At 40.7% G+C, this 17,098-nt stretch overlaps 1 protein-coding gene across 1 annotated transcript in view; it reads right to left on the bottom strand.

Moving 5' to 3' along the window:
- The window catches only part of NUFIP1 (nuclear FMR1 interacting protein 1), a 333,972-nt gene that overhangs the window by 103,974 nt on the left and 212,900 nt on the right, over nt 1-17,098 (bottom strand). Inside the window, exon 6 of the mRNA XM_085621822.1 lies at nt 10,154-10,246. Coding sequence (XP_085477948.1) covers nt 10,154-10,246 — 93 coding nt within the window. The remainder of the gene's footprint in view (nt 1-10,153; nt 10,247-17,098) is intronic.

Consider the following 17,098-nt stretch of genomic DNA (forward strand, 5'->3'; position numbering starts at 1 on the left):
GTAGATGCGACAGTATGTGACAGTAGATAGGACAATTCCTATGGGTAAAACCTTTTATGTTCTTCAGTTTTATTTAAAAGGCAATTTGGCTTTTGGAGCCTCAAACATAAAACATTCTTAATTTATTTTTAACACAAAAAATAACAAATAGAGAAAATAGGGTAAATAACAAATATAAATCAAATATGGCAAAACGGTATGCAATATGAAGCTTTTCTTGCAGGTCCTCTGCATCAATGTTGTCCATGAAGTGGCATTTCATTAATTAGTTCTTGGTGTGGGAGATTGATGGTATTAATATGCATTTCAAGCTACACCATGTTAGTGTTTCCGAGAAGAATGAGATCCCATGGCTGGGGTGTACCAATGGCAATGTGATCAGTGACTCCAATATATGTATGTCCTGTCCCCTCTGATTTGCACCCTGTCTATTTTGCAATACACATTTGTGGAACACCTCTGCATTCAGTAGGGCTCTATTCAGAATATAAGCACCTTGTTACTAAATGTGGTATACAATTTTATTTTAAATCATACGGGTATTATGTTTTTTGTTGTTGATGGAAGTACACCCATGCTATTTGTGCGTTTTAAAATTTGCAGGTGTTGCAGTCTACCTGTTTAGGATATGCCTGAAGTGCTAGAGTACTTTATCTTGTTTTTGAATGCATGTTTGCAGTGTGGTCGTTTTTTAGCAGGTGCGGTCATGGAAACATGATTGTAAATGCTAGTCTCCAGTAGGTTTTGGCAAAAATGGAGTCAGTTTAAACTTCTGGGTGGTTCGCTTAATGTATACTTTACATTTGCGAAGACAATAACCTCCATCTACAAAATCTTTGGGGATTGAGCCTTTTCTAGATTGAACCATATGTGGTCAATTATGGCATGGAAAATTATTATTTTATCCTTAATCAAGGTAGGAAGGCTGGTCATTCCAATTTTTGACTAAAAGCACTGGGGCAGCACCACCTTCCTTGTGTGGCTGATTGCAAACTGCTGGTGTTCACTGGAAAGATGGTGAACCCCTGGTGGCTTATACTTGGGGTTCTTTACTTCCTCTCCCAACTTGGGAAGGAAAAACATTCACCCTTTGACGAGTATTAGCATGGACTTCAATCAGGGTCTTTAAAAAAAAAATCCTTATTAAGATTAGAACATTTTAAACATTCCTCTTTAAAAACATTAACAGAATGAAAATTGTCAAAAAAAATTTGGCTGTAGCCCTTAGACCATCCCCACTACATGTATCGCACCACCACCATTCGCAGTCTCACTTCATATGTTACATGTCAAAAGGAAATGGGTGGAGAGCATACAGTTACAGATTGAGCACAACATCTAAATTATACACAATGCTGACCATCATTCAGGCCCTATATTGACACCTCAAATCTCATTACATTAACAACACTTCAGTCTCGTCAATGAAAGGGGAGCCGGTACAGTTGTACCATAGATCTCCTTCCATATGTTTTCAGATTCAGCAATTATATAGAGGGAAAAGTTCAATTTCTAATAATTGGAAAGTAATAGTTCTTGATCCAGGGACAGCTGCAATGCCCTGCTAGGGTCACTAAGGAATATAGAAGGACAGTACTCGAAGATCAGAGAATTACATGCTCATAACAGATATACGCATAAACATCTGCCAGATATATACACCAATAAAGACTGTGGAAAGCACACATCTGACCTCATGGGTAACTATCTGAAGGTCTCTGTACTCTCCTCCTGCACTACTAACCCAGTAACGACAGATAGTGTGCAAATTTGTTCTGTACGTCTCCATCAAGATAGTTACTGTTCCTATTTATTAGGCGTTATTGTTGCCAAATGCAAGATCTGTTTCGTGGCAACTAACTGTCTGAAGGAGCTCTGCTCCGATGAAAACTTTGCAACACCATTTAGACCTCAAGAGAAATTAGAAGGGAGATTTATTTTGGTCCTGCAAGGTGGTCTTCTCCATAAAACACTTGCTGGAGTAATCATGCCTGCAATATTTCAAGTCCTATGACATCCCCTTTGATGAATCTGAGGAAATGAATAGCCAACAAAAACTCAACAGAAGCTTGTGGACCATAAGGTATATCATTTTAAATATTAAACACTTCTTGGCTAGCAAAGGTGTCACTGTTATCCTTCAAATTATGCCCCAGTTGTCCTGCGAGTTACATAACACAATTTCATAGGCTAAACACAGCAGGTTTCTTGTTCTATAACTTGGCTGATTTAGCAGGCAAAAGTATCATATGGAAACGCACTAGTAGAACCGTTCTTTTTTATGTTTTTTTTAGATGACTTTTTTGGAGAGGGATATATTCATGTCATTACATAATTTGTATACAACTGGCTTGTGACATAGAACTCTTGCATTTGTTGAGGCAGTTCAACACTAAAAATCATTTCGCTCCCCAATGAAAGTCTCTTTTGTAGGTCAAGAATCTTATAGTGGTTAGTCAGGATCTGCCTTTATATGAGATGGGACTGCACTCAAGGTGTGCCGCATCACTGTAAGGGGACATTAATCACAGAAGAGTCAATGTATGATGGGAATGTCTTGTTGAATAGGGAAGTTTTCATTTTTTTCTTGAACAATGGCAGAATCGAAGATTCAAGAAATTAGGTAGCAGTGAATTCCATACACTGCTTCTTGCGGGAAAAGCTGGTCTGACTGACCACCGGGTGAATTCAATATGATAAGTTAAATAGACCAACGGAATTTGACTTTGCCCATTAGCAGATGTTGAAATAAGTGTTTCAACCATGGCTGAGATTTGGTGACTGAAAGTTAGACTTTCTTTGAGCCATATTACTAGACTGCTTACTTACTACCTGTGTAGGTGATGAGATGGCTCCTAGCTCTAAAGGCCGGGTGATTGGCATGCAGTTTTTATGGTCTGGCTGGACAGCGCAGTATCACAATAGAGGAACTTTGGTTCCGCCCACATGTTGAGAGCCAGGAGTACATGTTTTGATTGGGCAGAAGCTGTGTGCTTCCCCAAAAACCTGCTTTTGTTTATTTATCCACTGTAAGAAAGTGCCCTCTTTTTGCATGGGTGCCCCTACTTATTGCTAAACTGCTGATGTACTTTGACTGAGTGTGCCCTGGGCTCCTGCCAAACAGGTACCCAGGGCCTATGTTCTTTCCCTAAAACTGCACAGAAAACAAAACCCAATTGGCAATCTCTTCCCACAGATCAGCCCCTTGTAAATGTCACCACAGGTACCAAGGGCACTGTGGCCAGGGAAGCCGTCTAATGGCTGCAGCACTTATTTTGCCACCCTTAGAGGCCCTGTACCTTTACACACATACACTGCCTTTGCAGGCTGAGTGTTTTGGTGCAGAACAAAGTGAAGAGTCGACATAGCCCACATCCCTGTGTGTCATGCCTACAACCCACTGCCCTGGCATAGATCAGCCACCCCTCTAGCTGGGTGCACTATACCAGTGGTGAGGGTAAAGGTGCACGAGTTCTTTACCCCTGTAGTGTCTAAGTCAATTCTTAGACATTGTAAGTGCAGTAATGCCATTAGGAGTATATGGTGCTGGGAGTTTGTCATTACGAACTCCACAGTACCATAATGGCTTTACTGAACACTGGGAAGTTTGGTATCAAACCTCTAAGCACATTAAAGCCACACTGATGCCAGTGTGGGATTTAATGAAAAATGCACACAGAGAGATGAGTGGCTGCTCACCAGCTGCCACCACCAAACATCTTTCTGGACCCCTGGGTCGAGAGCATGCTGCTCTCGGGGTCTGAAACAATGCACATCCTGGGACGAGGTACCAAGCCTCCTTCCCCAAGATGGGTAGGGTCCACGAAGTGGGAAGCATCAAAGGCTTGCCGCCTTTATGAGCTTCCCCAGGCCTTTTGCTGCTTTCAGCAACTGGCTCCCACCGGTTCTGACCCCTGCTTTGGGTGGGAAAATCAAATGAGGAAGGAAGGTGTGCCTACCTTTGCCAATCCCACCCCTCAGGTGGGGAAGGCAAGGTGAAGCACAACTCTCAGTCCCCGCCATCTTGCAGATGGGGGAAAGAAACCATCCAGGGTGAGGCATATGTTCCCTTCCCACTGGAGGGTGGCATAATAGGGGGAGTACTCACCCCAAGGAAGGGTCCCATTGGTCCCAACCTTTACTTACCTGTAATGCCCCTAAATCTAGTATTGAGGGGCACCCCTGAACCTTGCCTCCTCAGACAAGAACCGACTAAGAAGAAGGACCGAAGAAGCCGTGCTAAAGCTAAGAAGAGGAGGACGCCCACTGACTTGGCCCCAGCCCTACCGGCCTGCCCCCACATCAAACCTGCAAAAGCGAAATCCCGGTGTGTCCAGCAACCAGCAGCCTCAAGAACCCAATGTACCTGCCCTGCCTTCCACCCCAAAGACTTTGCCTCCCGTGAACACCTTATTTGTTCACCTACAGACTCTGGCCACATCGACGAGTCTGCAACACTCTGCACCCGACAACCACGGCCCAAGTTCGAGTGGCCCAACACCACGAGGAGGTCCCCCCCCCCCCCCCGGTGATTCTGACATGTTATGTTAAACTGATTTTATAATGCACACCGCTACCCAAAAAGGGTTTCCCAGCGCAGGAGATCTGGTGATCTCTGATCTACCTCGACCCTCTCCATGACGCCTGCAGTCTCTTTCTGGAGGATCCCCCGACTGCGACCAGTGGTGGTATGAAAACCCGGCACCTAAAGACACACCTGCACCTGAAGTCCCATGGCCTTGGGTGGCCCAACCAACGGTGTCCCAGCATCACCAGGCATCCCAACTTACCTCTCCAATCGGTGGTCACCTCCAGAAGATCTTCATCCCCGAGCCTGCAGTCTTTGTCAAAACCGGAGAATCCCCATTGAAACCAACAGGGCACTCGGCACCAAGCCAGCACCCTGCACCCAACCGCCCCTGCGTCGCTGCAGGTGTACTTTGGGTGATAACTAGGATCCCCTTTGCCCTGAGCCTAACACCAGGAGCTTTGCTCCCACAACCCTGTTGCCTGCCCGTGGGCAGCCACCAACAGGAGGCCGGCCCCCTGTCCCCCATTGGATAACATGAGCCTCAGCACTCTGCACCCGGCCACCCTAGTGCCGGGTGCAGAGTGAGCTGAGGGTGCTTTGAGAGTGCATCCTTGACCTTGGGGGAATCCTTGTTCTAACCCTAGAAACTCAACCCCAAAGACGGAGTACTTACCTGTTAACCAATTCCTTCATTTCTCTCCATAGGAATACATTGACTGCTTTCCCTTGAAAAAAAATTTAAGTGTGGAGTTGAATTGTATGGAAACTTGAAAACCAAACTGTGCAAAACTGATTTTACTTATCTTTTCTCTAGGAAATGTCCCAGTGTGATATTTAGGCTTATCACACTGAGTAGAAAAGGCAACTTAAAAGTACTCCGAAAAGTAACTGAAAAGTAATCTGAAAAGTAATTTCGACATTTTAAACTTACCTGTAATTCAGTCAATTGTATTTGAACCTGCATTCACTTGTAAAACATTGCATAAGATTTTGCAAAGCATTTCTTTCACTTACCTGTGCCAGGCTGGCTTGGTTCTAGAAATAAAATAACTTAATATTTTTCTACAAACAAAACTGGTTTGAGTTCAGACTTTGAGTGTGTGACATGCTGATTGAGTGTGCACAACACTACCCTCTGATAAAGCCTTACTGCTTGCCCATACTACCACAAATTTACCTCTGCCTACCTTTGGGGTTCCACTGGACTCTGTGCACACTATACCTCATTTTGGTATAGTATATACAAAGCCAGCTCCCTACATCCACCTCCTGAGCTCGAACTTTCTGGGACACAATCAAGACATTGTAAAGCTACTGAACTGTCTTAGAAAACTAGATAATTTATGGTGTTTTTTCCCTGGCATCACCACAGATGGGAGGGCAGTCATACCACATGGATGTTTAGGTCTGGCTTGACAGAATTCCCCCTGGATATTCCTAGGGTTGGAGGTTGACCAATCCCCGGTCTGCTTTATACAGACAGCACTGTTTTAATTGCATGGACTGCCAGGGGGTTACAGCGACTTTTAGATCTTTTTTATTGATTTTATGACTAGTCTTGATTTGTCCATCAATTTCTCCAAATCACAAGTGATGATGCTTGGCCCGTCTAAGACTAAAACTATGACATTTGTGGTAGAGGGTCACCACATTGGCCAGGTTGATAATTTTCGATATTGGAGCGTCCAATTGGACTCTTGCCTTAATTGGCACCCATTAATAAATTACAATTTATTGGCTTTTATGCATAGTATAGTAGATTTTTCCCGTCGGTTAGGGCGCACCCACATACAGACAGTTTTGGATATTTTTAAGGCTAAATATCGCCCGATAGTCAGTTATGGTTGTGGGATTTTGGGCTATGGGTCTGTTGCTACAATTCAAATAGCTGAAAAGAAGTTCCTAAGGGGGCTCTATGGGGTTCCACAATCTACAACTTCTGAGGCAGTCCATGAAGAGTTGGGCATGGGCTAGGTTATATATTTTATTTGTCTTTACCCTTTTTTGCTTTGGCTCTAGATTTGGACGAAGGGAGAGTTGGGACTTAGCCTGATCGTGCAAGATTTCATGGATTTGAACAACGTATTGCAAATTACCTGGCTGCATTATGTCTTCACCCATATGAAAACTTTAGGGAGACTTGAGCTTTATACTGACCCACGTTGCATTGTTAAAACTGATTACATGTGGGTTAAACAAATGCTTAGAGACAAGATGGTAGCAGAAAATGAGGCACTAGCCCTGAACAAGCATTCAGTACGCCATGCGATGTTAGTAGAAACTGAGTTGTCTGGAACCTTATCTTACCCAAGACATGTCTAGCTACCATTTAAGACTATTGACCTTTTTTAGGCTTAATTTATTCCTGCGACTTTTGTCCTTTAATCACGCTTGTTATAAGGATTCCATGCTGCCTCATTGCGAATGCGACAATGTCTCTATTAGCGATACCTTGCGCACAGTTATGATTTGCCCTAGGTATAATAATTTGCGCTATAAATTCATATGGTCAATTTTTGATGTCCATGAATTTCAATCAAGTGAGACCTGTGTTATTGTTTTTACAGTTCTTAACTACCCCCACAGTATGTTATTTTTTATCATGGTATCTTTCTGGTGTTTTAAAGCAAGTTAAACTGTGATTCATGTTGATGTCATCATGTATGTACTGTAGAACACTGTGTATGACTTACGATTATATTTCTAAAATCGAATAAAGTATATTGATGATGATGACAGTGCAACTGTCACATAACCTTTTAACCTCCACCAATTATATACTACAATTCTTTGCTTCCACACAAATACCTATCCATTCCCATGCTATTTATTTTAATGCTTCACATAACCATACAACATTCCTTTAAAGCCAGAGCTATTGGCATTGCCACTGCTTGCCTGAAAGACCTCTTTCATTAGGTATTTCAGCCTTGTAGCCAATTCAGGCATGCATCGTCCTCCTTCGTGTATGCATGTGATATTTATATAGCAAGAACTTTGCTGAAAGCCAGCAGATTGTTGTAGAGGGTCAACGCAGAATACAGAGTGACTCTACATCAGTGCAGGATTCAGAGAGGAAGTGGACTATTTAGCGTGTCGTGATTTTTCTTTTCTACAGGTAGAACTTCGGCTCTTCTATAAACTGAAGAAGGGTAAGAAGTTGTCCTGATTGATGCTTACATTTCGTTCCACTGGGTGTACAGGTGGAGACCTGCAACAACGTGGTTTCGTTTTTTGTACTTGTGTGTTTCCTGACTGTACGTGCGCCAGTAGTGACTGCGAGCTTGTAAGTGAGAAGAGGAGGGTCAACCGTCCGTGATGGCTTTGTAGATGAGGCAGCCTGCTTTGAAGGGGCTGGCAATGGGAGCCAGGAGTTCCAGGGGTCTCCAACCTTTCCTGCAGCAAGAGCTACTTCTGATCACTGAAAACCAGCCTGAGCTACTGGCAAATATATGGATCTGATATGGATCCACTAAGGCCAAATAACTTAAACACTGCCCCGGAGGACAGTCCTGCTCCAGTGAGCATAAAGCATTAATGCCACAAGAGTTGTATCTCATAAGGTTTATATTGGAGTCAGAGGATCAATTTTGTCCATTTGCTCTCGAGACAAAGTAAGAGAGAGAGAAAGCATAAAAGAGGAAATAAAATAGAAAAAAGTGGGCGAAGTAAGGAAAGGAAGAGAGAAAGACCGACAAAGGAGAGAATGACAGAAGGAGAGAAAAGGGCAGGTGAGAAAGAAACAATTAGACAGAAAGAAGCAAAGACAGGGAGAGAGAGAACAGAAAAAGAAAAATGAGATTAAGGAAGAAATACATTTTAAAAAGGAAGAATAAAGAAATAAATAGTGAAAGGAGAACACAAACAAGAAGTAGAAACACAAAGAAGAAAAAGCAAGATAGAAAGAAAAAAGAGAACGAACTAGAAAGAACGAGGAAAGGAAGACAGTAGAGAAAAAGTAGACACAAATATCAAGAGAAAGACAGAATAAAAGATGGGAAGAAAGGAGAAAAATAGAAAATGTACACAAGACAGGAGCAGGGAAAAATGAAAGTAGGATAGAGAATTATAGGAAGAGAGAGAAAGGAAGAAAGAGTGGAGAAAAGAAATTGAGAAATATGAAAGCAAGGAAAAAAGAAACATGGATAAGGAAGCAGAAGAGAGAAAGACAGGAGAAAAAAAAAGAAAGAAAGATTTTTTCAGAAGACAGCACACGGCATGTCCTGCAAAGTATTTTAAAATGCTGCCTTAGCTCTATTTTGTCAAATCCGCTGACAGCAATTGTGTGCCAGCTACTCAAAGACGGCCTACAAGCTACCCACCAGTAGCTGCAATTGACCTTTTGGAAGCCCATACATTGGTCTGTGGTTGATGTGGCCATATTTCTTTAGGGTTTTGATGAGGCGAACTGTGCGGTCTAGGATACTTTGAAGAGGCAGTGGCTCATGGCGTCTAACTACTGAGCTGTGAAAGTATGAGGGCATGAACAGCAGTTCTGAAATTGCTTTCAGTGGGGGGGGGGGATGTTTTCACTTTGTTTAATAGACAGAGATGGTACCATGACAATTTGGTATTCTCTGTGATCTGTTCCTTGAGGGAGAGGTTGCTATTAAGGGTGAGATCGAATGACTTGGGATTTGTCAGAAGTTGGCATTTTAATCATAGCTGCCAAGGTTTCAGATTGCTATGTGCCACATTTTCATAATTTCAGTTTCATTATGAGTGACATTTCTATGACTATGAGTGACAAAATCTCTTCATCACATAGCAAACAAAAAAGGAGAAAGTTGATATACACGAGCCATTGCCAGTTTCCACCAGCCCCCAGACCGGAAATAATTAATTTTTATATTACGTTTCCCCCATCAGTACTGAATGCCGGCCGGCTATGTATCAAGACACTGTTTAATACAGTGTAACATGCCGGGCACAACAGCAGGTTTACATGTCAACAATAGTAACGTCTCTGGGCCCAGCTCGCACTGTCTCTCGAGAGAAGTTGAGTGCACCTCCTGTAGGAGAGAAAAGCGCCTTAGGCAGTGCTGCAGAGGAGCTAAATATGCGTGACAACACATTTTAGTGCGGTGATGAAGGACACCCACTACAACGCGTTACGCTAACGCCTAATGCGTGGCACTTGGCAGGGCTGTTTAATCCATCCAGGTTCCTGTTGTCAAGTGGGGTTTGTACTAGTTATGGCTTTTGTTTATCCACTAGCCACGTGTTCATGAAAAAATTGATGTTGTTGAACTATTGTTATTGGTTACCCAGTCAAATGTTGAGCTGTAAATCTTCTGCATACATTTCAAAATTAATATTTTACATATGGCTAGATCAGCTCGTCCCTACTCAAGCATCCAAAAAGGGGTCAAAAAGTTTATGGACTACTTGATAGTCTTCTCAAATACAAAGTAGAAACATTTATAACCAAAAAAAAGTAATGTGATCTTCCGCCTAAGTCCTATGACTGGACCGGTAGCACGCACAAAAGTTACTAAAACAGAGTTCCACTAGCAATGCTTCTAAAGTGGGTGAAATAGAGTGGGATGATGGGCAAGTAACAAAACGAAATATAATTTATATATATATGCAAGGCAATAGTACATGTCTAACAGTACATACCCAAATTGAGCCGTTGTGAGAACTTCTCCCCTCTCATTTCTTTCTCTTGCTAGTGCTCTCTTCTTTTCAACGTTGGCTAATGTTGGATAGTTCCTGAAGTATAAAGAGATGCATTTTAATTCTTAGACAATCTATTCAACTTTTAGTTGCATGTTTTATTGCCATACATTTTCCCACTGTATTAGCTTTCTGCTTTTATCTCATATACACCCTGCATGTCTTCCTTAAGATTGTAAACTACTTTTTTTTGTATCACGTTAACTATGGTTAATAGCCTACCTTCATCATAGGTAATATATCAATAGGATAATATATTTCTAAGGAAACCAACAAGTACATGTATAACTGGTCCTGTGATGCACTCATTCTCCCTCAAGACTGTGACAGTAAACAAAATACAAGATACCGTTACATAATTTCAATCAAGTTCAAAGTATATGTATCACAGTAGAGTACTTCGTCAGTTGCTGGTGCCAATGTTAATAAATGCAATAATTTACTTTATAAAGTTTAACCATGGTGCCAGTAGTTGCCTCTATGAAATATTTAACGAACTATAATTTTCTGTCAAAAGTGAAACTGAAACGGAAAGCGTCCTATAGAAGAAATCAATAATGCCCTCCCCTGTAAAGATGCTGCCTCACGTAACAGTTGCAATCGGTAAAGGGTTCTGGCCCTTAATCAGTAAGTCTAGGCCAATATATAATCTATACGCCACAAACAATGCCAGTACTGATAGAAATTCACTCAATCAATTCCAACAATCACACATGACACTCATAGTGATTGAAAAAAAGTTAATTAATAAATATTTTATTTTTATATTCAATTATTTTTTTCAAAAGTACGTTAATTCATAATATTGTTTCAATAAACATTATGAACATTAAGTGGACTATACAATAACACAATATTTACAAATTTTCAACAACAAAGACATTACATGACGAACTACACCAAATTTACCAAATCTGAGCACGCTCAAATTCCCTTGAAACTAAGAAAAGAAAAAGGAGAAAGAATGAATGAATGAAAGAACCCAAGGGAAAGGTTTAAAGAAACACCACAGTTAAAATATAAAATACAACACTATCCCAAGGGGAATGTTGGCCAAACAGTACTGTATTCAGGTCGTGCGACCTAAAGTTCAATTAGTTATACATTTTTGTCAACCTGATACTGCACATTTAATATCAGTACTTATTTGGACACAACAAAAAGATCTACGATCGAAGGGAGAAACAAACGAAACACTTAATCGTAACGCACCCTTGCACCAATTGCGAGATGGAGTTCTACAATATTTTTCATAAACGAGTAATCATTCTGTACCTTTCGCGTCTTCTTTTTGGCTGCCGCCGAACGCCTTTCTCTCGTGGAAGCCGACATGTTTGTCATGTATACGGGCGCCTTTATTAGCCGTCACTGTAACGCTCGCGTCATGTGACGTCATCAGTGGGGGCCCCGTGTCATGAGACTTGTTTTTGGATTGGACGAACTTTATTGTGCTGTTACACAAAACATTGCCAGTTGTTCTGCATGTTTTAAGTATTGAAAGTTATACGTGGGCCAACATTGGCACCTATCAGTAACAAGGCTCCAAAAAGGACATTTTCTGTATATTTCATTGCTGTCCTGGGTATTAGGTTGCGTACAGCTGCTCTCTATTATAGATTATAGTAGGAATTTCAAAAAAATAGTAGTGCTTTCCAAAATAGTAATATCGAAAGTATTCAGTCCAACGTGCATTATACTTCTATTTTCAATCAGAATACTCAAGCCTCCATAAATCATAACACAGGTCCATAGTCCAACTTGTGTGGGCGCATCGTGTGATGACCTAAACTGTTAGGGAAGCAAATATTTGTCTATTATTACAAATTGTAAATCTCGGACAGTTCGTTAAGTCCATCGACGGCAGTGTTGTATTTTACAATCAGCATTGCTTCTCTTTGCAACAATGTCCTTTCCATATCACCTCCTCGAAAGTTTATCTCAATTCTAGACAGAATGGTCCATTTCAAATCGTTTGTATTGTGATGTTTTGACAGCCAATGGTTCACCAAGGGCGCATTAGCCACTTTCCTTCAAATTCTGGACATATGCTGGGTAATTCGCTGTCAGGCTTCTTGATTGGTTTTGCCGATGTAGAGTTTTGGACATGGGCTTACAATGCCATAAACTACATTCTTGCTTTTGCAATTTGTGAACAGATCGGGTTTCCACTTAATGTCCTTAAACTCAAAAAGGGCACCTTCCACAGTTTGTGAGCAGCAAGAACAAGTTCCATATTTATGATGTCTTATAATTGGAGGTAGACTCAGTGCAAAAGATACACACTTCATGGAGTAAACCTCCGTTTGCTTTAAAAAAAAGACAAAAGTGTGGGAATCTTTATTGTGCGTGCAGCAGCACAAAAGCCACTCAATAGACACACTCTGAGAACACAACTGAGTCTACCTCCAATCATAGGACATCATAAATGTGGAACTTGTTCTTGCTAATCATTAAGGACATTAAGTGGAAACACCATCACAATACAAACGATTTGAAATGGACCATTCTGTCTAAAATTGAGATAAACTCTTGAGGAGGTGATATGGAAAGGACATTGTTGCAAAGAGAAGCAATGCTGATTGTATACTACAACACTGCCGTCGATGGACTTAACGAACTGTCCAAGATTTACAATTTGTAATAATAGACCATTATCTGCTTCCCAGCTTAGGTCAGCACATGATGCGCCCACACAAGTTTGACTGTGGACCTGTGTTATGATTTATGGACACTTGAGTTTTCTGATTGAAAATAGAATTATACTGCACGTTGGACTGGATACTTTTGATATTACTATTTTGGAAAGCACTACTATTTTTTTAAAATTCCTGCTATAATATATAATAGAGACAAGCTGTACGCAACATAATACAACAGGACAGCAATTAAATATACAGAAAATGTCCTTTTTGGAGCCTTGTTACTGATAGGTACCAATGTTGGCCCACGTATAACTTTAAATACTTAAAACATGCAGAACAACTGGCAATGTTTTGTGTAACGGCACAATAAAGCTTGTCCAATCCAAAAACAAGTCTCATGACACGGGGCTTCCACTGATGGCGTCACATGACGCGAGTGTTACAGTGGCGGCTAATAAAGGCGCCCGTATTCATGACAAACATGTCGGCTTCCACCAGAGAAAGGCAATCAGCAGCAGCCAAAATGAAGACGCGAAAGGTACAGAATGATTCCTCGTTTATGAAAAATATTGTAAAACTCCATCTCGCAATTGGTGCAAGGGTGCATTAGGATGAAGTGTTTCGTTTGTTTCTCCCTTCGCAGATTGATTGTGGATTAGTCATTGTGTAAAGGACCTCACACGAGACATGCCGAGATGGCAACAATCTAGGTATGCAAATGTTTGTTCATATAAGTGGAGGTGTTGCCCTAAGTTATTTGACCTTACCCTGATGGAGTTATTCCTTTGTTTACTTTTTGCAGTTGTGTGCCAGCATTTGACCCGCCTGTTGTCGTTTTTGTAAAATCGTAATTGGACCAATACGTTAATTTTCAAAGGTAAATGAAGCGTTGTTTTAGCTGTTGATAATTCGCCGGGAGTTGTGGTAATGAAGTATGGCCAACTAAAAAAAATAGTTTTTCGACTTCTTTGGTTTTAGTACAACTGACGTTGGTGGCAAAAAAACACTGTGGGGCACAATGCGTGCTTTCACAGAGAACGTATAAGGTAGAGTTTGATTTGTTTAAATAACTAATAGAGGTGTATGGGAGTGCTTGCAAGGTTGAATTGTGTAACACATGCACTTTTTTTTTTTTTTGCAGCTCATCTTCCAGGTCCTGAGGATAACCCGTAAATTAAGATTGGGTTTGAAACGCGTAGACCTTTTTGTTGTGTCCAAATAATACTGATATTAAATGTGGAGTATCAAGTTGACAAAAATGTATAACTAAGTGAACTTTAGGTCGTACGACCTGAATACCATACTGTTTGGCCAACATTCCCCCTGGGATAGTGTTGTATTTTATATTTTAATTGTGGTGTTTCTTTAAACCTTTCCCTTGGGTTCTTTCATTCATTCATTCATTCATTCATTCTTTCTCCTTTTTCTTTTCTTAGTTTTGAGGGAATTTGAGCGTGCTCAGATTTGGTAAATTTGGTGTAGTTTGTCATGTAATATAATGTCTTTGTGGTTGAAAATTTGTAAATATTGTATTGTTATTGTATGGTCCACTTAATGCCTCACGTAACAGAGCATACTACTACCTTTCAATTAGGCCACAAACAATAATGCCAACAAATAATGAAGAAGCACAGGGACAAACAGGGTAACTGCTTAGTACACTGCTTACTGTTAAACCCATCCGGCAATGAAATGGAGCTTCACTGATGAGGTTAATTAGCAAATGCGAATTCTGATTATTGGAGTTAAAGGCAACATTACAAAGTTAAATCTTTTGCCTGCATTAGTTTGGTCATAAAGGACATATGCTCTGCCTTCAATAGCAAGATAAAAAAAGCATAGACAGAGAGAATCAATTATACTGTCTAGCCACCTTCAGACTACACTGGCAGAATTAAAACCAGCAGAAAATGCTCTGTAGTGGAGATCTCCAAACATGAGCCAAATGCAGCAGAGAGAACTGAATTAGAATAACAACAAGATGTTAAGGAATATTTTTAATATGCAAATAAGAGAATGGCTTTCTTCTTGGCACTAACGTAATAAACTTAAAGTCAAAAATGTAAAAAGGCCAGGTTAGAGGCTAGGCCTGTTTTTTTATGGGAGCGTCATCAATTGTTCCAGGTGAGGTCCCATAGCTGTTCTTAAGAGGTTCCCTCTAGTTGGATATATCTACCCATTGAAATCAACAGGTGTATGGCATCTATAGAACACAGTGGTTGTACTGGTACATGATATCTGAATTTTTCCATCAGAAATCAAGCCCCTTCAAATGGAAGGTAACACCAAATCCCTGAATAAAGCCAATGTGTAAACTTTTAGAGTTGGTTAACATGTTCTGCTCAGAATAAATGACCAACCTATTCTATTCCTCTATTCTGCACAAGTTGCCACTTCCTAATTCCCCAGGACACCAAGGTATGGCCTTTTAGGATGTTCCAAGCATGAGCCCATCATGACAGTCACCGCATAGGTTTAAGAGGACTAAAAGAAAAATAAACGGGGAAAAAACTATATTTTCTAGATTTGAAAGAGAAACTATCACGTTGTTACTACTACAGTGATGGAAACGTTAGTAAATATCCATCGGTTTACTGCTTGAAGAGAAGCTGAAAATAGATTAGATTATCATGGGAGATTTCCTGAATTAATAATCTTTGTTCCATCTCCCCCACCTTCACAACTGTTTCATAGTTACCTGGTTATAGGCAGGAATAGAAAACCTCTCTAATAAATGCTGCTGCTTTAAGTTCTTTTGTATGGTGTTCCCCTTACAATACACAGCCCCCACTCGTGCATAACCAGATCCGGTTCCGCTTGAATGAAATATATTTCACAGAACTCTTTTCTGGCTGTAACAATCTGTTTCGTGTTTGCAGAAAGGCCTCACGTCTCAAACTTTCAAAAGTTTGCCATGTGCTTTGGTGTCTGAAAGGCCACGAATATGCCTTTGCTTAGATCGAATGAGTCGGAGGTAAAGAACCTGCACTTGTCTACTGCAACACTATATTCTTATGCAACAGACTATGCTCCTTGCAATAGTGGCTTTACCTCATTGTTACCAGAGGGAATATCCATCAAAAGCTTTAAAAAAATATTCAGAAACTCTGAAAGGAGATATAGAGTTCTCTGAACATCAAAGTTGTGTAATGTTTCATCTTACGAGGAAACATGGAATTGTGGCTAAAAATAGGCAGATTCATTTTCTGATTCAAACGAAATTCAATAATGATCTTAGGACCGAAGGATGGAACCATCTGGAGAACAGCAATGTTTTTATGGACCACTAGGTAAGGTTATTTAGAAAAAAAAACAAAAAGTAATATGTCTCAATGGTTTATGATTTAGACGGTGGCTGCCTCTGAAGTACCAGATATATGATATGGCAGTTGTAATGGGATAGAGAATTATTATTCCACAGCAGAGCTTTAATTTTCAAGAAAAAGGTGTAATTGAAAGAATTCAGGTAAGCCGCAATAAATGCCGGACAGAAAATGTTTGAAAAATCAATTATTGCATAGAAGACCACTTCCAGACACAGTAGCAGAAATTTAAGCCATCTGCTCTTGTGCTGTTTTCTGAACGATTTTTCTCTTTGCAGCACCTATGCAGGCAATGTTATCCAAAGAGTTTGTAGAACCAGGCATTCAAGTTCAGCAAAGGCACTGGAGATGATAACCAAATATTCATGCTTGGCTGGAGATCAGGAACGTAAGGAATCATGGGCTGCTCTGCAAGAGGAGTAGGAGTTAGAAGCATCAGAATTAGTGAGGTAAAAAGGAAAATCAATCTCATCGTGGAATTTTGGGGTTTTCTGAATTTTTGCAAATTATGGTTAATTCGGGGAAACAGGGAACGACTGCATACCTTCATGCCGGTTTTAAATATCTTTCTCAAGGTCATTGGAGCAGCTGAACCTATCGGAAGAATGACTAGTACAGACGAAGCAGTATTGTACCCTTGAATGGACTCTGGCACAACCCCCTAAAGAAGAAATTTGTTGAATTATCTATTACCCATCTTAAGGAATTTTTATCAATCTACAGCAGTCTCCAAGGCTGGTGTGGTTCTAATGCAGGATCTGCACTAATGGTGAAATCATTATCCGGGAATATAGGATCCAAAGTCTTGCAACCAGTGCTTTCCTTCTCAAAGTTATTCGCAAAGGTGTAGCTGGAGGTTGGCACAACTGACTGGGTGTCAGAACTCCAGCAAGTTAGAGGCAATTTCTCACCAGTAGAGACTA

The sequence above is a fragment of the Triturus cristatus genome, chromosome 8, assembly GCF_964204655.1.
Source record: "Triturus cristatus chromosome 8, aTriCri1.1, whole genome shotgun sequence".
Lineage (NCBI taxonomy): Eukaryota > Metazoa > Chordata > Amphibia > Caudata > Salamandridae > Triturus > Triturus cristatus.